This window comes from Sarcophilus harrisii, chromosome 1, assembly GCF_902635505.1.
Source record: "Sarcophilus harrisii chromosome 1, mSarHar1.11, whole genome shotgun sequence".
Classification (NCBI taxonomy): Eukaryota; Metazoa; Chordata; class Mammalia; order Dasyuromorphia; family Dasyuridae; genus Sarcophilus; species Sarcophilus harrisii.
In genome coordinates, this window is record NC_045426.1 from 713113375 (window position 1) to 713139211 (window position 25837).

The 25837-nt window shown below is 48.7% G+C and overlaps 1 protein-coding gene and 1 long non-coding RNA gene across 3 annotated transcripts in view; one reads left to right on the forward strand and one right to left on the reverse strand.

Moving 5' to 3' along the window:
* MED15 (mediator complex subunit 15) overlaps positions 1–25837 on the reverse strand; it is a 69019-nt gene that overhangs the window by 32296 nt on the left and 10886 nt on the right. Inside the window, exons 2-4 of one of the 2 annotated variants that reach the window (XM_031949056.1) lie at positions 7604–7691; positions 4901–4952; positions 1132–1161 (exon numbers count right to left, since the gene is read on the reverse strand). In XM_031949056.1, the coding sequence (XP_031804916.1) occupies positions 1132–1161; positions 4901–4952; positions 7604–7691 (170 nt within the window). Of the gene's footprint in view, positions 1–1131; positions 1162–4900; positions 4953–5119; positions 5201–7603; positions 7692–25837 lie in introns of those variants that run through there. The other variant, XM_031949057.1, reaches the window with a different exon arrangement.
* On the forward strand, positions 3–7609 carry LOC116420886. Its single transcript, XR_004231338.1, has 3 exons — positions 3–851; positions 1171–6175; positions 6864–7609. It is a non-coding gene; the product is annotated as an uncharacterized LOC116420886 (long non-coding RNA).

Genomic DNA, 25837 nt, shown 5'->3' on the forward strand with positions numbered 1-25837 from the left:
TGTGGGGGGGTGGGGGGAGGTGGGGGAAATGGCACCACTGCTCAAAAGGTAAGGGTTAGGTTGGCTACCCTGCTCTGGGTGATGCCCCCACTGCTCCCAATATCCAGAGAACCAGCCCTGTGATTTCACTCGTGGGGGGAACTGGGGTGGGAAATGGCCTTCCCTGTGGGATCTGCACCTGCCCTGTCACTTAGGGGTCTGGGTGCCCCAGGAGGGGGAGACTCGAACACACTGGCACACTGCTCTCCCTAAAATGAGTCATTGCCCGTCCGTCCCCCCCCCCCCCCCCCCCCCCCCCCCCCGGCCCAGATAAACTGAATGAATCCCGTGCTCTTGGCACTGAACAGGATGGAGCAAAAAACAATCCCTCCCTTGAGTCAGAGCCAGGAAATTTGCAGCAATGCTCCAACATACCCCCCCATACACTGCTCCCCATGAGCTCGGGCTAAGCAAGAACCCGGTCCCCAGGGGAGCTGCAGCAGTGCCAGGAGGGCCCCCACCAGCCCCGCCAGACAAGGGACCTCTTCGCCTACCCCAGCCGAAAGGCTGCCAACAAGAGCTCCCTCCCTAGGGGTCCAAGCTCTGCGGGCTCCGCGGCCCACCCACTCCCTGGATTCTTCCTGGAGGTTTGACCCTTGGAGGAGCCAGGAAAGTTGGGTGCTAAGAGGGACTCGAGGTGCCAGGGGCCCATGAGTATGGAGAAGATCCTGGGGCTCAGGGCCCCTAAGATATACTGGGAAGCAACAAAAGTCTCTGACTAAGGGATAATTCAGCAAGTTCCCAACTGGCTTAGTCCCAGCCCTCCACACCAGCCGTGCACAGGGCCGAGGAGGAAGGAACAAGAAAGGCGGGTGAGCGAGTCCCGCCGAGGGAAGGCAGAGTCGGGGAGCAGCTGGCTCATCTCTTTTGGGGGGAGGGGGAGTGTCTTGGTCCGAGAAACAATTAAATGCATGCGTCTCGTGGCCAAAAGCGGGGGGGACCTCGAGGCTCTGCCCCAGCTCGTGGGAAAGGCGGCCCCAAGCTCAGCCTGCCTTCTCCCTTCCTGCCCATCTCTAAATGACCAGTCATATTGCAGAGCTGGGTGAGGGAGGGGACGAGGTGGGGGTGGGGGCGGGGAAGAAAGGTTCTTACCGCTAACAGAAGCCTGAGATTTCTTGTTATCTATTAAAGAAAAAACACAAAGACAAAGCCTCAGAAGCACATAGTCCAGGAGCCCGTTCCCGCCTACCCTCAGCCTGCCCAGGCTCTCGGAGCCTTCCACAGAAGGATGGCCAGCATCTGGCTCGGGGATGACTCGAGCCCCTTCCAGTTGCCCTGGGATCCCCAAGGACTCCATTCTCTGGAACAACTCAAGAAGCCAACGCTTGGGGCATAAGGAGGGCAACCAGTCTCAAAAATGGAGCCCACCGGAGGCTGGGAAGGGTTGGGGCTAAGGGGGACGGCTGGGGTGAATGTCCAGCCCCACAATTGCCCCCGCCTGCCTGTCAACGACCCAGGGTCTTCCTGGCCACCGTCCTCCACATCCTGGGACCACACCAGACCTGGAGGCCACAGAGTCTGGGCTTCTGGACCCAGAAGGAACACAACTCGGGGGTGAGCTGGGCTACCTTGGCCTCTAGGTCTGAATGTTCTTATCCAAATAGAGATGAGTCTGTCAGCCCAAAGCACTAAGGACCTTCAAGTGGGACAGAACTAGGAGCAGCATCTTCTCTGAGATCACAAAGCCAATGAGGGGGAAACTGAGACCTGAGACAAGAAAGGCTCTGGGGCAGTGTGTGGGGTGCTGGGAAGAGCTGGGCAGAAGCCCCAAGTTCCCATAAGTTTCCACTTGGCCTTGGTAGGGGTTCCCTTAGCTCATCTCCAGGCTCCTATCCCCTCGGTTTCTCATCCATCGATAAGAATGTCCCACTGGTGGATCTCTAGATGTCCTCGTGGCTCCTAAATCTATAAGGTTGGTCTGGCCCAAGGTCCCCAAGGAGCCAGCGATGGGACCACAAACCATCAGGAAGGCGATCCTGTGGAGAGGCTCGGCCTGGGCAGGAATTACCCAGCGAGTCCTGCCCAGAGCGGCCGACATGAGCTTCAGAGGCGGCACGGAGGCCGTGTGGGCGCTGGGAGGCTCAGCCCTGCTCGAGCTGGTGAGGGATTTCTGGCCACGAGGGGGCCCAAGTCCCCTGCACTCGAGGCTGCAGATGAAGGGTGGCCTACCTGCCTCCGGAGCCTCTGAGCTGGAGTGGGTGGGGACTCCCAGGATCGGAGACCCTCAGAGGCAGAGACCCTCCCCTCTCCCCTCCCATCCTGCCCTGGGGATGTGAAATCTCCAACTACAACTTGCAGAAAACAGTTTCCTTTAACCTCAGATCCCCTTCTAAGGGGCCTCCCTTGACTGGGTCATCAATCCAAGCCAATCCAATTATTCAACACCTCCCATGTACAAGATACTGTAACAGCTCCTGGGGACGTAAAGTCCAAAGGAAAAAGTCTTTGTTCTTGGAGAACTTCCATTCTACGAGAGGGACCCGATGTACCAACAGGAACACATGCAATGATGGAAGGAGAGCACGCACCGAGGGGCTGGGAGCTCGCAGGGGAAGGGAAGGGTCCAAGCCAAGGCACTGGGATGGGCTGCCAAGGGTGACAACGCACCAATAGGCTAATCTGACCAGGAGCAGCCCGCGCAGCCAAGCACCCGGAAGATGCTCGGCGGTTTATCGTGGACAGGAAGTGGGGATGTCGTCCTAAGTGGACGCGGGGTCAGTGGCAACCTTCCAGCATCCCGAGCCCACTCGATTCCACGTTCCCACTGATGCACCAAGAAGTGGGATGACCTGCCTGGGCTCACATCACCAAGCCGGGATTAGAGTTGCCCTTCGTCCTCCCAACCAGGCTTAACGGGGCCATTCCCGATTCAAGAGCGATGCTTGCCTGGCCAGTGGGGGCTCGGTGTGCTGCTGCATTAGAGAACTGGCACTTCAGGAGGCCAGAGAAAGAAAAATAGAGGAAACAAAGCTCACGCCCCCAAAGCAGAACCGCCGGAGAGGACTGGGCCGAGTAGTGGCCTGTTCCCCCAGCTACCAAGACAGAGTCTGGCTGCTCTGGGATACAGGCCAGAGTATACCCCAGAGACCAGGCTCCTCTGGGAAAGTACCGGATGCAGCTCAGCCAGAGCTGAAGGCACCTGGAGACCCTCTTCTAGCTAAAAGGCCCAGACCCCAGCAGGGAAGCGATCACCCAAGTCAGTGCCTGCCGTACATACAAGAGAAGCAGAGGAAACGAGAGATAGGAAGGCTTGTCCGGAGCCAGGCTCTTCCACTAACCTGAGCACGGAACCCAGGGAAGACCCTCGCTCATCCCCTCATTTGTGAGAGATGGCAAACTTGGAACCAGAGCCTGGCACCTAGCAGGGGCTTCCTGAACGTTTAAGGCCTGACGGACTGAGACCCAGGGCTCCTCCAGAGAGCCTGCAGTGACACTGGGCCTGGCCCCCAGGGCCCCCATCTCCCAACTGCTCCCCTTTCCTCTCTCCTCCTATGGGGCAAGGAACAAAGAAGCATTCCCTTAAACTGGAAATCTTCCATCAAGGTTATAACCAGGTTCAACCCTGTTAAGGCTCCAGATGAGACAAGACTGGACACCACCTTGTCCCTCCTCTCCGGCAGCCTGGCCACGGCCCCTGCGAGAACGGGCTTCCCGGGCTTCCTGGCCAAAGGGGCAGATCCTGGGGGCGGAACATGGCACCTCGCTTGTTCCACAACAGTCCCGCTGAACTTTTCCCCCCTTTTTATTCTAAGGAATGGGACTGGGGTTGGGGGGAGATGGAGGGTCCCTCTGCTGATTTAAAAACAAAAGGCATTACTTTTTTCCTAAAAATGTAAATCTCTAGCCTCAGAAGCCTGAGAAAGTGGGAGTTGGGAACTACAAGTTGTTTCTGCTCTAGAAAAGCTGTGACCCGAGCACACCCCCCAGAGATCCTCGAAGGAGGAAAAGCGCTCGGGGGCCAAAGCGATTCCCAGGCAAGTCTGGCCCCAAACTGGACACTATGGGGCGCCACCAACAGCTCCCCAACCGTGGCCCAAGGAATGCCATCAAACAGTCCGGCGCTGTAGGAAATGACAAAACAAGCCGGCCCAGAGCAACGGGGGATGGGAGGCCCCACAGCTGCTGCGGGCGGACAACGGCCCAGGGAAAGCTCTGGGGACTGCCATCCCTGCTGCTTTCCCAGGCCCGGAGACACTCCCCACCTGCTGCCAGATGCTGAGGGAGATATCCGGGCTGGAAATGGTTTGCTCGGAGTCCCTGGATTTGGTGAAAGGGTTTAAGTGTTTGCTGGGAGGGGAGGTGAGGGGAGGAGTGGAGGACTTGGTTACTAAAGGAATAGCTATGAAAAGGCTTAGCGAAAATAAAGGGAACCACTGAGGAAAGCAGGCCCTGCCCTCGCATTTCTGAGTTCCTCCAAGGCGGCTCCTGGGAGGACCCGAGCCGGTCTGAGCTGAGGGAGGTGCTCATCTGTGCTGAAAAAGGCATCGCAGGCCTGGAGTCATGCAGATGGGAAATAATAGGTCAGGATTCAAATTCAGCTTGGAGGAGGAGGAAGAAAAGCCCGGCCAGTCGGCCGAGGTGGTCAGACATGTGGCCTGAGGAGAGGGAAGGGCCCAACCCGAAAGGAAACCTGGCAGGGTGGCCCATAAGCGCTCTGAGGGCAGCCCTGGCCCATCTGGCTTTCTGGTTTGGCTCTGTGTCCCCCGGACCAGGAACTCCCAAGCTGGAACGTGCCCTCTTGTGCCCACTGTGGCCGGCAGGAGCTCCCCAGAGACCGGTACCCCAGCCCCGCCACCCCCCCTCCCCGGCTTGTTCTCGGGGCGCCTTCCCAAAGCCAAGAAATACACAAGTCATTACTTACGAATGTCTCGGAAATGGATAATGAGCCTGGCCACAAGGGAAAGATATTCATCCTAAAATTAAAAAACAGGAAGCAGTTTAGTCCAAATGAAGAAGACAGGCATCTGTGACTCACCACTTCCCTTCCCTCACCAGAAGGGAGCCCTTCTTCCTGTGGGCCAGCTGAGCCGCACACTGACAGATGGCAGGGCTGTAGCGCAGGCCCGGCCCCGCGACCCACCGGGGGAGAGAGAGGCGGCCGGCCAAAAATGGGCCGCAGGAAAGAGGGGGCGAGACGGAGAGATGCGAAACTGGGGTCGGCCTTCCTGCCTGTTTGCTTCAGCGCCGGCCGTCCCAGCCGGGGGGGCCCTCCGAACACAGGACGTGGAGTGCTTGGGCTGGGAGGAGCCCGGAAGGTCGGAGGTGGAGGGGGCCGGTCTCATTCTGAAGAAGGGAAGCCGAGGTCCGGGGAGGGGAGGAGAGAGCGGCCCTGCACCTGGGGCCACGGGGCCGGGTTCCAATCGGGGCCCAGCTACGGGGGAGCAGATGGAACCTCCCTGTCAACAATTTTCTCTCCCTTTCCAGATTTGTTGTCTGAGGAAGGCGGGGTAGGTTAAGCACAAAAGAACCATTTATGGAATCAGTACTGAGGGTACCAAGGAAACTAGCCATGGGACTGAAGCGGCTCGGGGTGGCCCCCCGGCCCCGGGGCCCTTTCCCAGTTGGAGGGAACAACTCTCCCTTCAGCTACTCTGAAAGGGCTATAATCCCATGGTGATCCCAGGCAGTGGAGCCTTTTCCATCCCACAGAAGAAACCGAGTGGTTCTAGTTGGGAGCCAACTTTGTTCTTGGAGCGTGAGCTCAAAACACTGTTCCTGAGTCTTTTCCCTTCCCCAGATTCCTAAAAGATTACCTCGAGGACCAGGGAGGGACGGAGGCCGCAGCGCCAGTTTGGATGCTCTCTGAGCTCGACATTCCAGAACTCAGAGTAACGTCAAATAAAGAAAAATGGTTTCTGGGAGGCTAAGACCCGGCATTCCGAGCCCAAGTTTTCCCTTCCACATTTAAGCCCCTTCTCCGAACGGCGCTAACCCCCGCTCTGGGAACCTCCAAGCTGGGGAGGACCCAAAGGATGTTCCCGCTGCTGATGCTCCTGTCTATAAACATGGCGTAGCCTCTCAGCAGCCAGGAATAGTGCTCTGCTTGTCCCATACAGGGCACGTGACTGTGCTGAAGAAGCAGAAGTGACGCCAGCCCCGCTTTACAGATGAAGAAAGTGAGTCTCAGAGAAAGGAAGTGAGTGTCCTGGGGGCTCCTGACTAACACGGGCTAGAGGGAAGCCTGGCCTTGGGCCCGCACTAGCTCAGGGTGTGGGAAGGTTGGGGCGGCCGCGGCTCGGGGACCCTGACAGAGATGTGGGCGTCTGAATGGCTGCCGGAAGTGGGCTCAGCCCCCAGGAGCTTGGGGGTCACTCATGAGCCAGCCCATGAGGGGCTGGGCTAGCAAAGCCCCAAGAGACGGGGGTAGGGCTGTTCCAAGATGGAGAGCCTGCCCCAGGGAGAGGTCCCCTCCTTTCCCTCTCGGGGTCTCAGATTCTATCTCTATGAAATAAAAGAGCCGGGGAAAGAGAGGGAATGAGTGGTTGTGCACAACCCCTCCCCTCTACTGGGGGGGCCTGCCAGCCAGGGAGCCATAAAGGGTTTTCAGATGGGACCGAGGGGATCGCCCGTGGCTCGGCTGGGGTCCGGCTGGGGGCACAAAGGAAGGACTGAATGTCAGCAGAGGTAATAAGACAAGGCACCGACAGTCCCAGGGTTTGCCCGTTGGAGCTCCGGGTCGATGCTCTGTCCCAGAAACCAGCATGACCTCTGCAGCCCTGCCCCCTCCCAGGAGTCTCTGCCCTTCTTCCAAAACCTCAACTGCTTCCCTCCTCTCTGGGCCTTCCCCTGGATCCCTTTAATCCTAGGGTCTCTCTTTCCACCAGAAACTCTGTCCAGCTCAGAACCCAGGGTTCAAATTCTCGTTTGGAACCTTCACAACTGTCTGAGTGCTTCTGGCCCTTTCACAGATGAGCAAACCGAGTTTCATCGATCATTGATCCTGGTGCTAGGAGATAAAGCTGAGACTCCAGCCCACGTCACCAGAGCCTTTCCACCTGCTGCCACCAGGCCCACTGGCCTGGGGTGCCCTCTCATGCCCCTGCCTGCACCTGAGCTGTGGGCGGCTTGGTCCCTGTGGCCTCCTCCTCTCCTGCGCCTCCCAGCCCAAGCTCACTGTGAGCAGATGGGGCCCCTGCCCCCTTCACCCCAGCCTCTGGAAACCTCCCCTTCTCACTGTGGCCCCTGAAATCATGTGCAGAAAAGCATGCTGAAGACAGTACGATGTAAATGGAAGTTTGCATGATTACTTTTATTGCTGTGAGAGATGAGCCTCTACAAACATTTCATTTTCACAAAAAGACAAGCTAAAAGGGCGGCGTGGAGGAAAGCGTGGGGTTCTGGGCCTGGCGTCACACGGCAAAGGTTCCAGCCTCAGCTCAACCACTAACTGGCTCCGTGGCCCTTTTCCTCCCCCTTCCCAGGAGTCCTGAGCAAGACCCTCCCGGAGGCCACTCAGCCCTCTGCCTTCCCACAAAACCCTCCTGGAGGCTGCTCAGCCCCCTGCCTCCCCGCAGGGCCTCGGCCTCTCTCCCAAACCAAACAGGCCGCATCAGCAGCGCCTTACCCGTGTTTTGGCCTTCAGGAACACATGGCTCTCCATATCCTTGCTGGATTTACTGTGGGCAACTCCAGCTTTCCTCATTGCTTCTTCACTGAAACACAGAAGGCAGAAAAGACGTTACTTGTAGCAGCCTCAACTCCAGTTTCTCCTGTTCCTGCTGCCGAGCTTCCCAGGGACGCAGCCAGGCTCGATTGGGAGGTACTCAGTTATCCAGGGCAGGGGCCCGTCCTGGGACCTCCCCTCCCAGGTCACACAGGTGCCGGGGTCAACGGCCCCTCCGGAGTGACGCGCAAACAAACCACGGAGACCGTTTAGGCAGCCAACAAATATTTATTCACCGTCCACTGTGTAGAGATTGTTGCTGGGGAAGGAGTTTAAAACATTTGGGAAAGCAGGAGAGGGATGCGTACAGTAAGAGTGGGGAGCAAAGAAATGATGAGCGGGAAGGTTTCAGAAAAATCTGGGAGGGCGCGTGTGAACAGCAAAGACAGGGAGAGCACTGCAAGGATTTTTTTTTTTTTTTTTTTGGGGGGGGGGGAATGAGGCAATTGGATTTAAGTGACCTGCCCAGAGTCACACAGTTCTAGGAAGTGTTAAGCGGCTGTATCTGAGCTCGGGCCCTCCTGACTTCGGAGCGCTTGCTCCATTGAGAGTCGGACGGTCAGCCTGAGTAACTCTGATCCACAAACCGGCAACCACAATTCCAAACGATTCGCCATGAACATGCTGCCCACCCCCAGGGAGCGAGCCAAAGGACTCAGGGTGCAGACTGAGCTATATTTTCTTGTTAAATGCAACCGTTCTGACTGGACCTGCCACAGACTCCCCAGGGCCTTCCCTGCTGCATGGCAATCCTACTCTACTCTCCCTTATCTATTCACTAGCCTGTGCCCAAACCTTGTCTCAATTTGCAAATAAAATTGTAGCCATTCTCCCCTCTTCCTCCTCCTCCTCTGTCTCATAGGATGAAGTGACCTCACCCCTTACCAAGGCTGACCCTTGACCTTGTTCAGGGGATCCCCAGGCCATCCCACCTCCTGCCCCCTCTCTGTCGTCCCTTCTTGGACTTATTCTCCACCTTTCCCTCTCTCCCGACTAATTTCCTACTGCCTACCAACAGACCTCTTGGGCCCATCCTAAAAAAACCCTCACTTGATCCCACTAACTCTCGTCCTCCATCTCATGTCCTGAAAAGCTGCCCAGACAAGGAACATCTGCTTTCTCTCCCGTCACCCCCTTCTTAGGCTCCCACAATCCAGCTCTTCCCCATCACCAGCCCTGTTCTCCCCAAAGTTACTAAGGCCCTCTTAGTTGCCTCTTCTCCTTGGCCTCTCGGCAGGCCCTCCTCCCACCTTGCCCCCCAGACTCTCGGTCTCCTTGGCTGATCGCTCCTCTACGTCAGGGCTTCTTCAGCCTTCTCCACTTGTGACCTCTCGACACCTGAGAAACTCTTATGAGGCCCTGGGTATATAAGTATATAAAACAGCTGCACAAATCAAACATCTGCTGATAAATCACAATTTCGCAACCCCTCATTCACTTACAAGCCCAAATATGGGATGGCAATTCCAAATTTGGGAAGCTTTGCTCTCGAAACCTTGTAGTGTCTCCTGGGGGGTCTGTCCTGGGCACTTTCCTGCTCCCCACAACTTCAGTAGGTGATCTCATCAGGTCCTATGGAGTCAATTACCATCTCAAAGCTTACCTCTCCTGCCCCAGACCTCCAACTGGATGTGCAGTAGACACCTTCCACTCTATATCTGCCCCAAACTCTCCCCTTCTCCCTCTTCACTAATAGTTCTGAGGGCACTGCCAGCTTCCAGTCCCCCGGGGCTCACTTCCTTCTGGTGCTATCCTGGACTCCTCACTTCTGATCCGTTGCCAAGACCTGGTGATTTTGCCTCTGTAACATTGCACCCCTTTCTTTTCCTTTACCTCTTATTTCTCCTTTTGCCCAGTGACACCGACCTCCTCACTTTTCTATGAACAAATCACTCCATCTCTCAACTCTGGACATTTTCTCTGGCTACCCTCCATGGCTGGAAAGCTCTGCCTCCTGCATTCCCACTACTGACCTCCCTGGCTTCCTTAAGTCCCAATTAAAATCCCATCTTCTATTGGAAGCCCTCCCAGTGACGCCTCAATTTCGCCTAGCACCTGGCACAATTCCTGGCACGCAGCCGGTGCCTGATGTTTACTGCTCGCCTGACTCCACGTGACTAATGTGGAAATGTGTTTTGTGATGGATTTTGTTGTTCTCGCCTTCACGATGGGGTGGGGTGGAAGAAGGGAGAGAATTTCTAAGTGAAGATAAAACCAAATTTAGAAAGAAAAGTCAACATGTTTGGAGCAACAGAAAAGCACAGCAAAAATTACATGAAAATAAAGAAAATCAAGTGTTTAAGGAGAGACGATTGTGAAAGTGTGCATGCAGGCCTGTCAGATCAACAGAGTGAAGTTCCATAAGTGAAAGAAAAAACAATATAGAACCAAGTGGAAATCATATTCCAAAATGCATTAGACAAAAGGATTTCATTCTGCTGGAATCACACTGGGGAAAAAGGCCTAGGAGTTTGTCAGCGAGGTACAATTCAGCAGGGCACTGTCACAGGCCAAAAAGCTGTGATCTTCACTGTAAGCCCAGACAGAGGAAGAGGAAGAGGAAGAGGGCCTCCCTGCTACTACCTGCTCTGAAAGCCTGCCTCCAGCTCTGGGAGCTGCATTCTCAGAAGGGCCCTGTCAAGCTGGCTTCAGAAAGGGAAGGCAAAGAGCAGGTTGGAGAGGCCTTTGGCCATACTGTCGCCCAAGGAACATCTGAGGAAACCTCAAATAATTAGTCTGAAGTGGGAGAAGCATAAAAATCTAGCATTTGGAGTTAGACGGGGCCTCAGAGGTGAAAGTTCAGTTTTTAACTTTACAGGCCCCTAAAAACCTAAACCGAGCTGTCTTCCTCATCATTAAGCTTCTCCATACTCCTCCTTGCCCCCGTTTATCTGACCAAGGGCTCAAATCCTGCTGCTTTTACATCCACTACATTTGTCTCAAGTACCTGTCTTCTGTACTCACAGCCCAAAAGAAAAAAGGGAGGGAGAAAGGGAGAAAGGGAGGGAGGGAGGGAGAGAGGGAGGAAGGGAGAAAGAGAAGGAGGAGAGTCAGTCTGTGGGACATCCAGCTAGAGAGGTGATGTGAGTCTGAGCTTGTGAGATAGGTTGGAGCCAGACAAGTGGACTTTAGAATCCTCTGCCAACAGATGAAAACTGAATTTGTGAGAGCAGATGAGATCACCAAGTGAAGCAGTATGGAGGAAGATGAGAAGAGGCCCCGGGCCCAAGTGCTGGGGAACACCTACCCTGACAAGTATCCCCTGGGTGTTTCTGGAAGGCCCCGATAAGCTGGTGGCCAGAAGGAGGCCACCAGGATGAGGGAGTGTCCATGCTGGCAGAGAACCAATTGTTAATTGATTTTTTAATCTGGAGAAACAGTGATTTGGGTAAAGATACAAAATCAGTCTTCAAGCCCTTAAGGGGCTGTGACAACAAGAGGGCTTGGCCTGGTTCTGCCCTTTGAAGCAATGAGAAACTAGTTTAAAAGTGTGAAAAACACACTAACACTGAACACGACTGCGAAGGCCCAACCCCAAGTACTTCAGAATAAACAGGCCGCCAGTTCCGGGAGAGGGAGATGGAAGCCTCAGGTACAGAGTAAGAGAGCGAGCTGCTCACAATTCAGGAACTTGTTCTGCCCGACTGTACATACCGTCACTCCTTTTCTCTTGATCGGGGGGCAGGGGGAGTGGGGCATCATGCACTGGCAGGAGAAGAATGAAGACATCAATATAAAATAAACCTTATTCTGAGAAAGTAGAAAACCCTTTCTAACATACCTGTCCAAAAATGAAACGGGCTGCTTCACAGGCGCTTCCCCTTTCCAGTGTTCTTCAAACAAAGCCTGGAAGACCATTTGTCCCCACAGACAGAGGACTCTACACCACATGAACTAGACCCCAGCTCCTGACCCCAAACCCATGGATCTTTCTACCACACCGTCTGGTTGGAGCAGTAAGGCTTCCTTCTGGGCTGTTCCCTGCCTTTGGGCTCCCTAGCCCCTGTGCTTTGCTGATGCAAAAAGCCGGGGGGCTGTGGGGTGGGATAAGGAAGAGGCAGTTGGCCACACAGGCCTTTTCTCCACCAGAGAAGGCCTGTAAATGAGTGTGGTAAAGGGGGAATGGAGAGCAGGAAGAGGGAGAAGTCAGACTTGGAGTTTCCCTGCAGCTACAGGGAGCTGGGGAAGGGTCAAAGAAGCCTGGGGAACATAGGGCCGGCCTGGGAGGAAGGGAGAGTGGAGAGAGAAGAGAGGAGTCCCATATCCTTGGTATGAATAGCGGCCAAGCCAAGGAAAAGCAGGACAAACCAGGAGCCAAGACACGGAGCACTTAGGAGCGCTGACAGACTCCTTGGCGTTCTGGGCACAAGGTTACTGGTCCATGTCTTTGACCACAAGTACTAGTACTTGGTGTCTTTGAACTTCTTTCTCCTCCCTACTCCCACTTTCCAATTGAGCAACAAAACATGAAAATAAAACCTCATAAATATGCATATTCATGAAAGATAATGATAAATGTTGGGGGGAGAACTGGGACACTAATACATTGCTGGTGGAGTTGTGAACTGCTCCAGCCATTCCGGAGAGCAATCTGGAACATGTCCAGAGTTATCAAACCGTGCGTGCCCTTTGACTTAGCAGTGTCACTACTGGGCTTGTATCCCAAAGAGATCTTAAAGGAAGGAAAGGGACCCACATGTGCACAAATGTTTGAGGCAGCCCTCTTTATGGTGGCAAGAAACTGGAAATGAGCAGATGCCCATCGATTGGAGAATGGCTGAACAAGTTCTGGTATGTGGATGTTATGGAATATTACTTTTCTATAAGAAACAAGTAGCAAGCTGATTGTAGGCCTGGGGAGACTGATACAAACTGATGCTGAGGGAAATGAGCAGGACCAGGAGATCATTGTACCCAATACTATACAATGATCAGTGAACTTGGCTCTTTTTAACAATGAGCTGATTCAGCTCAATTCCAATAGTGATGAAGAGAGCCATCTGCATCCAAAGAGAGAATTATGGGGACTGAATGTGGATCACAGCATAGTATTTTCACCTCTTTTGTTTTTTGCTTGCCTTTTTTTTCTTTTTCCCTTTTTGATTTTTTCTTTGTGCAGATGATAAATGTGGAAATATTTTTAAAAGAACTGCTCATGGGGGTAGCTAGATGGTGCAGTGGATAGAGCATCAGCCCTTAAGTCAGGAGGACCTGAGTTCAAATTTGGCACTCAACACTTCCTAGATACATGACCCTGGGCAAGTCACTTATCCCAATTGCCTGGGGCAGGGGTGACTGGTGGTGGTGGTGGGGGACCTGTTCATCTTTAATCCATATTGGATTGCTTGCTGTCTAAAGGGGCGTGGGGATTGAAGGGAAGGAGAAAGCTTTGGAACACAAGGCTTTGCAAAGGTGAATGCTGAAAGCTATCTTTGTGTGTATTTGAAACATAAAAAAGCTATATTAAAAATAAAAAAGGCTCTGTCAATAAAAAGTTATTTTAAAAATAAATAAATAATAGGAAAAAATATGCAGATTCATGAAAATGAAATCCTTACATCAGCCAAATCTAAAGAGTCTGTCTCATTCTGCAAGAGACATCTGAGGAAATCTCCACATTAGAGGGGGCAGAGGCGCAGAAGAAAGCAGGCCTTTTAGGTAAGTCCAAAGGCTTGTGTTTGCTTAACTACACATCTAAGGAGGCGAAGGAACAATGTTCCAATCATCAGAAAGACTTGATTATGTCTAAACCATCAAACTGATTTTATAAGCCATCCTTATTAGGGAAGGGGGGGGGCACTTGGGTTCACCACCCCTCTATAAGTAAAACCCCCCTCTCCCCATCCCCTGCTCTGGCTCAGGATATCCTCATCACACCAATACTGCCCATACGTGCCCAGCCTCCCAGGAGTGCTAGGACAGAGCGGAGGCTGGCAAGGAAAGTGAAGGAGAGCAGAAGAAGTGGCTTCCTAGCTATTTGGGAGGAAGGGCGATTCGACTTATATAGTAAGATTCGGCTCTCAGGCAGGAGTCTGCCAGGCTAAAGAAAGAATCCAGGAAGTCTATGTTGCATTGGTTGAAGTAACTATGTTTGCCTGGAAAGGAGAAGACACAGGAGCCTGGGGAGGGGGGTGAACATGGCTTAAGTATTTGAAGGATGTATATGATGAGGTCCTGGATAGTGTTTTAGACAGAGAGAAACTCAAGAATTGATCCCTGAGGCGGAAAGGCAGAAGGCCCTGGTGGAGATCAATTTAGATCCATGGGCCTACTATGCTCTGGGGAGGTCACTCAGTCTGAAATCCAAGTTAATGTCAAATCCTGAGACTCCCCTCTATAGAGATCTCGAGCAGTCTCATCTTGACATGCCCTGTCAGAAATCCCAGTCATGTTCCTGAGGTTAAATTTTCCCTATAAAATCTACTTAAGGGCCACCCCCTGGCTGCTGCCCTCCTTGGGATCAGTCTTTACACCAAGGTATCTGATGCCTCAAGGTGTCTTTCCCCTTCCCCCAATGACGTGGTATCTCCCCTAACTCCACTATGCTTCCCAGCCCCACTTCTCCTCCTTATGGCTAACTCACTCTTTCAGGGTTAGTCCCTTTCACCTTCATGATTTCACTCTTTCAGGATTTAGCCTGCCAGCTAAGGGCATGTCCCAACCTCATGGGGTGCTCCCTTTCTACTGGGTAATTTTGAGTTCCACTGAGGAACTTGTCCTTCCATGTTCTCCCACTCTACTTGATCTGGTATCTATTACATCCCTCCATTTTGTCTGTAGTCCATTCCCCCAAATAAGTCTACCTTTTGCCAAAGAGAATGGCCATTGTGAATTCCTCATGTGACCAAACCCCAACTTTTGGCGCCGGCCATCACCTGGCATCTACACCCCACATCATTTTGGTCCTTGAACCCCATCACTTGGTGCCAAAACCCACATCATCAACCACATCATATTATGGATGAGAAATCAGACTGTTCTGTTTGTCCCTAAAGGGTGGAACCGGGAGTGACAGCAGAAGTTGCAAAGGGGCAAATTCAGGCTGGATGTCAGGAAATACTTCCCTACAAATTCACTTCCCCCAAAGGGGAAGGATGCTGGGCTCTTCTTCCCCTTCCTCAACAGGTGACACTGAGGCTTCCTTTCATGGACTCCTTGACCAATGAGGCTTCTTCTAACCCTCAAACCATGTTATTCTGTGACTTACGTGTTCTCTCGGCCCCTTCCCTTGAGGACAGGGACCATGGTTTTTGATTTGTCATTTCTGGAACTCGGCACAGTGACCGACACCCTGTAAGTTCTTAACAAATACAGTGTCATTCATTGTTCCTCTCCTCTTAGCCTTCAGTGACTCTTTGATCTACACCTCCCCACCCGACTGGGAGAACTACCCTCAAAGGTGAAATCAACAAAATGCTTATTGGGTACTGATATTTCTAGCAAAGGCGACTGGGTATTCTCAGGTTCTAAAATGCAAGATTCAGACTTATGAAAGGAAATTATGATTTTCATAAATAATCAAAGATGGGAACTCTGGACCAGCTTATTCTCAGGAATTGCTAAAGCAGCCTATCCTATTCCTATATCAACCATGATGGGAACCTAAGTTTTCCCAGACAGCCTTGATGGGAACGCAATTTTTCCAGACTGTCTTTAAGAGAGTCTCAACATCTCAATACACAATCTTGTCACTCCCTAGATCCTGCCCTTATTTCCTCTCCTTCTTCTGAGCTACCTAACTCCATCCTGGCTCCTTCTCTTACTCCCTGGATCCTACCCTAACTCCTTATCTCCCCTGAGCTATAATAGTTGTGTTCCCAAAAGCAAACTGCTCACTCATCTATGATTCTGCCTAGTTGTGTATGCAATTCACATAATAAACAGCAAATCTCTGTTAACTGCGATGAATGTCTCTGACATAATTTCTTTATGCTACAAACAGAATCTCTATTATGCTGATTTTATAATATTCCTTCACAATTATGCTTTCCCAAATCTATTTCTTATTTTTGCTCCATCTTACTATTTCCGGTACCTTTATCACTGCTTCAATGTGATGGAATATAGTTTCTAGGGGAGACAGCAATGATTTTAAGATCCCCAGACCTTAGGGTCCTTCTGTTCTAACAATCTGTCAGTGATTCTAAAGCCTTCTGGCTTTGGAATATGTGATCCCGAGGTCCCCCCGCCCTCACCTTGAAGTACTACCGATTGGGCAATCTGTTGATTAATGATTGTAGAAGTCTTCTGGCCTATGAATATAATATTTCTTCCCTTAGATTTCAGGGAAAATATATCCATCAGTTGGGAAATGGCTGACTAACTTATGGTATATGAATGCAATGGAATATTATTGTCCTATAAGAAACGATTGGCAGGATGATCTCAGAGAGGCCTGGAGAGATTTAGAGGAACTGAAGCTGAGTGAAGTGAGCTGAGCCAAGAGAGCATTGTACCCGGCAACAGCAAGATTATATGATGATAAATTCTGATGGACGTGGCTGTTTTCAACAATGAGGTAACTCAGACCAATTCTGATGGTCTTGTGATGGAGAGCGCCATTTGCACCCAGAAAAAAGAGAGTGGGGACTGAGCGTGGATCACAACATAGTCTTTTCACCTTTTTTGTTTTCTTTCTCATTTTTTCCCTTTTTCATCTGATTTTTCTTCTGCAGCATGACAAACGTGGAAATATGTTTAAAGAATATATTAACATATATTGGATTGCTGTTTAGGGGAGGAGTGGGAGGAAGGGAGGAATAAAAATTTGGAACATAAGGTTTTGCAAGAGTGCATGTTGAAAACTATCCTTGCATATATTTTGAAAATAAAAGGCTATTATTTAAAATAAAAAATGCAGCAGAAATATGAGAGAAGCTACAAGAAAGATGAAGCCAGGTTCTCCGCTGAGAGGGTGGAAAGAAGAGGGGGCCAATGGAGGGATGAAAAGGTCTGGAAGGACTGCTGTGGAGGATGGGGTGAGTAAGTACAGAAATAAGGATGATGGATTACCTTGCTGCAGTGAGGGCCCACTTCAGATTAATTACATAAATCTGTAATGGATGCAGACAGAATGGGTTCATGATTTTTTTCTTGCTCAGTTCAGTAGCATGTAAGCAGGTGCAAAGGTAGCAGATAGTGGAAGGGATCCACGGCTGAAGCTTGGCAGGGCAAGACTGGCCATATCAGAGAAAAGGACAGAATAGAGTTGAACTCATTCACCAAGGAGTCAAATTGAAGAAGGGAGAGAGTAGAGTCTCTGCACCAGTGATGGCCTGGGGGAAACCTGAGGGGTCAAGAGAATAGTGCTTGGCACTGCAAAGCAGATGGAAGATGGAATGATAAAGAGATTGTGATAGAACAAGGGACTTTTAGAGTTTATGCCCTTACCAAAAAACTTCAACTTACCTTTTCCAGCCTCATTCATTACTCTTTCGTGTACTATTCAGCTCAGCCACCTATGGGGTTCCCCAATCACATGTAGGAATAGACATATGAAGAATATTGAAGCACAACTCGGCTCCTATTCCCCCTGTGCCCCTTGTCCCTGTTGGTAAATCCTAGGAACTTTCCCTTTTGAGAAAGAGCCTGGGATAATCATCAGTCTCTCTCTAGATGAGCCCTCCATGGCCTTGAGCAGGACCCCTCCGCTCACTTGTTTGGGTTATCTTTCCCATTGGAATCTAACTCCTGGAGCTTATATGTGTGTCCCCAGCACGTAGCACAATGCGTGGCACCCAGGACATCCCATCATCCCCAGCTCATTCCAGCCTTTGCAAGGGCAGCCCTAGGATGCAGGCCCTTTCTCACCCCTTGGAATCCCTGGCTTTTTTCAAAGATCCTCACCTCCTACATAAGACCTAAGTCAGCGCTCCAGCTGCCAGTGCCGCCCTCCCGAAATCACCTGGTATTTATTCTGCATTGGATTAGGTGGGGACACATATACATAATCCATTTTTTAAGGCCAGATTGCCCTGCGGGTACTGTTTACACACTGCCCGCACTCAGCAGGTGCTTACTAAAATGCTTGTAGAACAGCATGGAATCTTGAGGGTTGTGAAAAAGCCCATTTCCAATCTGTGACTTGTTTCCTTACAAGGTCTAGACATCCACTACATAATGCCTTTTCCAGGTCTGATAAATGTGTGCAGAAAAGATCAAAGAACTTCTTTGCTTCTCCACCAGATGGCAGGAGTGTCTTAGCAAGCTTAAATGCAGCCTGAGATGGTCCCCAAGGAGAGGAACTTGCTTGTCACCTACAGGCAAGAGTGTTTATGCCCCAGGAACCAGGAACTCTCCCAACCTCAAAGGAAGAGGGATGGGCTTCAGGCCGGCAGCCACTGGGGCCCCAGAATTCCATGGCCCCGGCCTTCCCTATTTTTCCTTCCTCTGCTCTTTCCCTTAAGACTTAGACCCTGGCCAGGAAAGCCTCTGAGGGCTTAGGATCCAGAACTACATTCAGTTGAACCCAAACCCATAAAAAGCCCCTAACAAGAGCAAAATTGGCAGGTATAAAATGCCAGAATACCAAGCTGGATAGGGCCCAGGGCCTACCCTGAAGTATCATACCATATAAAGGGAGGGAAGTACACAAGTATACAATCTAACTACTAGCTAAGTGAGTTGAGTAAACTCTGTAAAAACTGTGTAAAATAATCACTGAAAATGACGTGAGTGAACTCTGTAATAATCATAGAAACCATGTCCCCTTTGGTCTGCAAAAAAGAGAGATCGGGATGTCCCAACTCCAAGGAGTCTAGAGGGAAGGCCCAGCCTTCCAGGGTGCAATAAGCAGCATTATTCAAGGGCAAATCAACTCCCATTGATCTTCTGGGGAGTCACATCCTCATTCGGGAAATTCTAATTTTCATTTAATTGACAAATCCTGGTCTGATTATCGATTCAAAGGCCCAAGATCTGCTCATAAAGTAGGTTTCTGTCCACCCATTTCTTTGGAGAATGTCCAAAGTAGTATACTTTGCCTCTTTGGCATAGCTGCCAGGACCCTGCCTGCTGTGAAGACATTCTCTTCTCAGTCCCAGCCTCCATTTCCCTAATAGGGCTTTGCCACCAGGAAGCCTCTTAGCAAAGCTGACCTCTGCAGTGCCAATAAAACTTCCTTTTTGCCATTAATATTTCAGGTTCGTGAATTGTTTCACGAAGGTCCTGCACCTCCAATCAAAAGGGGATCAATTTCCACAATTATGATTGCCACTAGAACCTCATCAGGAGGACAAGTGAAATATATGCAAAAGTAGCTTTGGGAACAGAAGAGATTCATTGGGGTGAGAAGAACTGGAGGAAGCTAGCTCTAGAGCCTCCCTTCTTTTTGCCCAAAGGAAGGAAACTGAGACACAAGGCAAATAAGTGAGTGGCCTAGGTCACAAAGATGGCAAAGACTAGGACTGACCCCAGAAAGTCCTGATCTTCTTCCTGGGTTACAGCCTCCGGGCTTCCACCCTGGGGGAGCAGACAGAGAAAGCAAAGGTGGAGAGAAGGAGAGGGACCAGAACACAGAATACAAACACAACAGGGAACAGTTCTAGATCAAGTGAGAAAAGTAAGCTGCCTACCACAGTTTAGGGAAGGCCGGGAAGGTCAGGGCAAGATGTTAGAGTCTACTCAACATGCAATGAAGCCACAGAAAGTGGTGAAATGATATAATCACATCTCTGTTATAAGCAGCAATGGGAAGGAAGGCTTAGAGAGGGAGAGACTGGGTAGAAAGACCGATTACATTCACGAAGGAAGAATGAGGCCCGAAGGAGGAGCACAGATACGAGGAGGGGTCACAAGCGCAGATCCCCCTTGCTTCTAGTACCCATGTCGGGGCACCTCAAGGTCCCATTAGATCACTCAGGTAAGTGGGGTTCTCTAGGAGGCTTCAGTGAAAAAGGGGAAAACTCCAGGAGCTAGAAGACTGAGGGAAAGGGAAGATAATGAAGAAAAGCCAAGTTCCTTATATCTTTATCCAGTTACCATTTCAAACTCTTTCTGCTCAGCTAGTTTAAAGCCCTAAGAAAACTTTAAAAGAAACTTATAAAAGGCTTGGGTATTGATTTCTTCCTTCCTTCCTTCCTTCCTTCCTTCCTTCCTTCCTTTCTTTTCTTTTCTTTTTTTTTCCTGAGGCAAATGGGGTTAAGTGACTTGCTCAAGGTCACACAGTCAGGAAGTGTTTAAGTGTCTGAGGCCAGATTTGAACTCAGGTCCTCCTGACTTCAGGGCTGGAGCTCTATCTACTGCACCACCTAGCTGCCCACTGGGTATTGATTTCAAGAGAGAAAAAAAAAAAAATAAATTTGAAAAAGTAGCTCGGAAGGTCATTAGAGGAAGCTACTCTACTCCAAGCCTCTAGAAGAAAGGCTTATTCACTTCTCATATGTTATTAGCAGTATTTAAAAAAATGAAAATCTTAGACCTCCAAAGGAGCAACTTGGAACTATGTCCAAAGGACTATCAAACTGCATGACCTCTGACCCAGCAATACATGGGTCTGTATCCCAAAGTGATTAGAAAAAAAGGAAAAGGAGCTTTATTTCCAAAAATATTTTTAGCAGCTCTTGGCAAAGGATTAGAACTTGGGGGATGCCCATCAATTGGGGAACGGCTAAATAAGCTGCGGTATATAATTGTGAGGGAATTCTAATGTGTTCTAAGAATGAGCAGGGCGAAGTCAGAAAAACCTGGCATGATTTACATGAACCAATGCAAAATGAAATGAGCAGAGCCAGGAGAACCCGGCACACAGTGACACTGTATGTTAATCAGCTGTGAATGACTTAGCTATTCTCAGCAGCATAATGATGCAAGACAGTTCTGAAGAATGAGGGGGTGGAGCCAAGATGGCCAGAGCAGACAGGACACAGCCTGAGCTCTCCCCAGCTTCCCCTGAATCACAGATCCAGTCTCTACATGGGTTTTGGAGAACCCACAAACATTTGGAATATAATAATTTTCCAGCTTAAGATATCTTGGAAGGACTTCAGGAAACGTCTCAATTGGGCGGAGGGGAACATGGCTTTGAAGGGAAGCCCAGCCCAGCATACCTACTGAGAGGCTCTTGGCCAAAATACAGCAGTACTGGCTACTCTGTCCTGGTTCGGAAGGTGAGACTTCCAACACAAGTACAGAAGGAACCCACGAGCCCCTGAACCCCAATGTAACTCTGCCAGGTCTACCCAGTGCAGTGGGAAAGCCTGTAACACTATCACCCCAGCAAATATAATAAAGATGACAATATTACCTAAACTAATCTATTCATTTAGCTCTATACCAATCAGACTCCCAAAAAACTATTTTAATGACCTAGAAAAAATAACAACAAAATTCATATGGGAAAACAAAAGGTCAAGAATTTCAAGGGAATTAATGAAAAAAAAAAATCAAATGAAGGTGGCTTAGCTGTACCAGATCTAAAATTATATTATAGAGCAGCAGTTACCAAAACCATTTGGTACTGGCTAAGGAATAGATTAGTTGATCAGTGGAATAGGTTAGGTTCAAGGGACAAAACAGTCAACAACTATAGCAACCTAGTCTTTGACAAACCCAAAGATCCCAGCTTTTGGGATAAGAATTTACTGTTTGATAAAAAATTGCTGGGAAAATTGGAAACTAATATGGCAGAAACTAGGCATTGATCCACACTTAACACCGTACACCAAGATGAGGTCAAAATGGGTTCATGACCTAGGCATAAAGAATGAAATTATTAATAAATTAGAGGAACACAGGATAGTTACCTCTCAGACCTGTGGAAGGGGAAGGACTTTATGACCAAAGCAGAACTAGAGATCATTACTGATCACAAAATAGAAAATTTCGACTATACCAAACTGAAAAGTTTTTGTACAAACAAAACTAATGCAGACAAGATTAGAAGGGAAGCAATAAACTGGGAAAATATTTTTATAGTCAAAGGTTCTGATAAAGGCCTCATTTCCAAAATATAAAGATAATTAACTCTAATTTATAAAAAATCAAGCCATTCACTAAAAACCATTACATTGAATTCCCAATCCCTATATTTATGCCCACCTGCATTTTTGATTTCCTTCACAAGCTAATTGTACAATATTTCAGAGTCTGATTCTTTTTGTACAACAAAATAACATTTTGGTCAGGTATACTTATTGTGTATCTAATTTATATTTTAATATATTTAACATCTACTGGTCATCCTGCCATCTAGGGGAAGGGGTGGGGGGGTAAGAGGTGAAAAATTGGAACAAGAGGTATGGCGATTGTTAATGCTGTAAAGTTACCCATGTATATATCCTGTAAATAAAAGGCTATTAAATAAAAAATAAATAAATAAATTTTAAAAAATAAAAAAAAAAATCAAGCCATTCTCCAATTGAAAAATGGTCAAAGGATATGAACAGACAATTCTCAGATGAAGAAATTGAAACTATTTCTAGTTATATGAAAAGATGCTCCAAGTCATTATTAATCAGAAAAATGCAAATTAAGACAACTCTAAGATACCACTACACACCTGTCAGATTGGCTAAGATGACAGGAAAAAATAATGATGATTGTTGGAGGGGATGTGGGAAAACTGGGACATTGATACATTGTAGGTGGAGTTGTGAACGAATCCAACCATTCTGGAGAGTAGTTTGGAATTATGCTCAAAAAGTTATCAAACTGTGCATACCCTTTGATCCAGCAGTGTTACTACTGGGATTATATCCCAAAGAGATTATAAAGAAGGGAAAGGGACCTGTATGTGCACGAATGTTTGTGGCAGCCCTCTTTGTAGTGGCTAGAAACTGGAAACTGAGTGGATGCCCATCAGTTGGAGAATGGCTGAATAAATTGTGGTATATGAATATTATGGAATATTATTGTTCTGTAAGAAATGACCAACAGGATGATTTCAGAAAGGCCTGGAGAACTGATGCTGAGTGAAATGAGTAGGACCAGGAGATCATTATATACTTCAACAACAATACTATATGATGACCAGTTCTGATGGACCTGGCCATCCTCAGCAACGAGATCAACCAAATCATTTCCAATGGAGCAGTAATGAACTGAACCAGCTACGCCCAGAGAAAGAACTCTGGGAGATGACTAAAAACCATTACATTGAATTCCCAATCCCTATATTTATGCCCACCTGCATTTTTGATTTCCTTCACAAGCCAATTGTACAATATTTCAGAGTCTGATTCTTTTTGTACAGCAAAATAACGGTTTGGTCATGTATACTTATTGTGTATCTAATTTATATTTTAATATATTTAACATCTACTGGTCATCCTGCCATCTGGGGGAGGGGGTTGGGGGGGTAAGAGGTGAAAAATTGGAACAAGAGGTTTGGCAATTGTTAATGCTGTAAAGTTACCCATGCATATAACCTGTAAATAAAAGGCTATTAAATAAAAATTAAAAAAAAAAAAAAAGACTCCTCATCTCAAAGGATATGAACTGACAACTTTCAGATGAAGAAATTAAGGCCATTTCTAGTCATATGAAAAAATGCTCTAAATCACTATTGATTAGAGAAATGCATATGAAGACAATTCTGAGGTAGCTGTACACACCTCTCAGATTGGTTAAGATAATGACAAATGTTGGAGGGGATGTGGGAAAACTGGGATACTGATGCATTGTTGGTGGAATTCTGAAATGATCCAACCATTCTGGAAAGCAGTCTGGAACCATGTCCAAATGGCTATAAAACAAATTGTAGAGGGAGAGACTGGGTAGAAAGACCGATTACATTCACAAAGGAAGAATGAGGCCCGAAGGAGGAGCATGGATATGAGGGATCACAAGCGCAAAGGGGGGAATTCCCCCTTTGATTCAGCAGTTTCTCTACTGGGCCTGTCTCAAAGAGATCATAAAAAAAGGATCCACATGTGCAAAAATGTTTGTAGTAGCTCTTTTCAGGTAAAGAATTGGAAAATGAGTAAATGACCATCAACTGGGGAATGGCTGAATAAATTATGGTATACAAAAGTAATGAAATATTATTGTTCTATAAAAGATGATGGACAGATTTTAAAAAGGTCTGGAAGGATTTACAAGAACTGATGCTGAGTAAAACAAGCAGAACCCGGGAAAACATTGTAAAATCAAGATTATGTGATGATAGACTTGGCTCTTTTCAGCGGTTCTGTGATCCAAGGCAATCCCAATAAACTTTGGATGGAAAATGCCATCTGCAGCTAGAGAGAGAACTATGGAGAATGACTGTAAATCAACACAGGCTGTTCACTAATTTTTTTTCTTTTGTAGTTTTTCCCTTGATTTCCTGTGGAGACACATAAAAAATAAATGTACATGTATAACCTCAAAAAAGTGTTGTTTTATATATAACTGGGGAAAAGTCTAAAAAAAAAAAAGAGCTATAATATAAGGGACTTAAACTCAACGCACTTTTTAAGAATCCTTCTACCTCAAAATCAACGATGCCGTAACTTGATGTTGAGCAAAATATGCAGAGCCCCAACAGTTTATATGACGACCAAAAGGCCAAAGGAAAACACACCCCTCCCTGAAAGAGCTGAGAAGAACTGCATCTCATTCTTTACTATGCTGCTCTTAGTGTGCAATACACACTCATATGCTATCCGATAGGGGGGAGGGAGGGAAGAGAAGGAATAAGCATTTATCAATCACAACGTGCCAGGCACTGTGCTAAGCAATTTGTAGTTATGATCTCATTTGACATTCCTCATAATCCTGGGAGCATAATCCTGCTATTATTATCCCTATTTTACAGGAAACTGAGGCAAACAGGGTAAAGTGACTTGCCCAAGGTCATATAGCAAGTTAAGTGTATCCAGATTTAAACTCTGGGACCAGGGGTCTCCCTGACTTCAGGCCCCCTCTCTATCCAGTAAGCTGTCAAAAAATATTTTACAATTCTGAGAAATGCAGTGACCAAGGGTGACTTCAGAGGACAAAGAAGAAAGCAGATCTCCCACTTCTCACTAGAGATGCAGAAAAGAGAATGGACCATTTTAAAGGAAAAAAGGGGGACAATCATTCCCAGGGCTTTGTGACTCATTGGGAGGCTAGGGCAGTGAAAGAAGTCTGGGGCCTGGGAATCCTCCCTTGAGGCTTCAATGGGAAGGGTCTCAGCAAAGTGCCAGAAAGCAGCCTACCCCCAAGAAGTGTCAGAGAGGGAGCAGAAGCCCCAGAGAAGCAGGGACAACCCAGCAAAGGTCAGTCTCTCTCTGACTGAGGCCATTGTGTTGTCTGACCTCCCTCCTCTTCCCTCTGCCTCCCATTTCTCTCATTCCCAGTCCGCAACAACTGTGTCGGCAAAGGCTGCCCTGCAACTCCTTCAGATGCTGTGATCCACAGCTGGGGAGGCTCTCAGGGAACTGACCTGCCCCTTAACAAAGGAGACTGAGAATGGTCAGTGAGACAGGAGGAGAAGCCAGAAAGAAGAGTCTCATGGAATAGAAGCTGGCTGATAGTGTCAAAAGTTGCAGAAAGGTCAAGAAGTTTGGGGGCTGAGAGAAGGACATTCAATTGAGCAGGTAAGGGGACATTAGGAATTTTGGAGAGAGGCTGGAAGCCAGGCTTAGGGAGTTAAGAAGAGAGTGAGAGGGGAGAGGAGCCAGTTCAATCCACATTAAGCACCTACCACTCAGGCACAAGGCCCCTCAAACGTTAAGGAGTTACAGATCCAGAAGAGACCTCTGAGATCATCATGCCCTCATTTTACAGATGAGAAAACTGAGGGCTGAGATTACATGACCTGTCCAAGGTCACAAATCAGTCTCAGAGGAAACACTTGAACTTCATCCTGCATCACAGCTTTGCCTCAGCTTAATTAAGAAATATCCACTATTAAACATCTCCCAGGGACACCAAGTCAGAATGGCCCCGGCCCCTCTGAGATGATGCTCTCCTCCCAGCTCCGAGGAAAGTGAGGTCCCTCCTCTGTACACTGGCCATCCCAGGACTTCCGCCCCCAGCCACTCTGCCTCTTCCATCTCTTTTTCCTTCGTCATTAGAATAAGATCTTCTTGAAGGAAGCCCTCACTATGTGCTGGCAGCATACTAAGAGCAAGGATTTTCTCTTGGGCTCCCCAGGGCCCAGCCCAGGGCCCGGCACAGAGAACAGATTTCCCATCAGTCCCCTCTCACAATAGCCAACATTCCGACGTA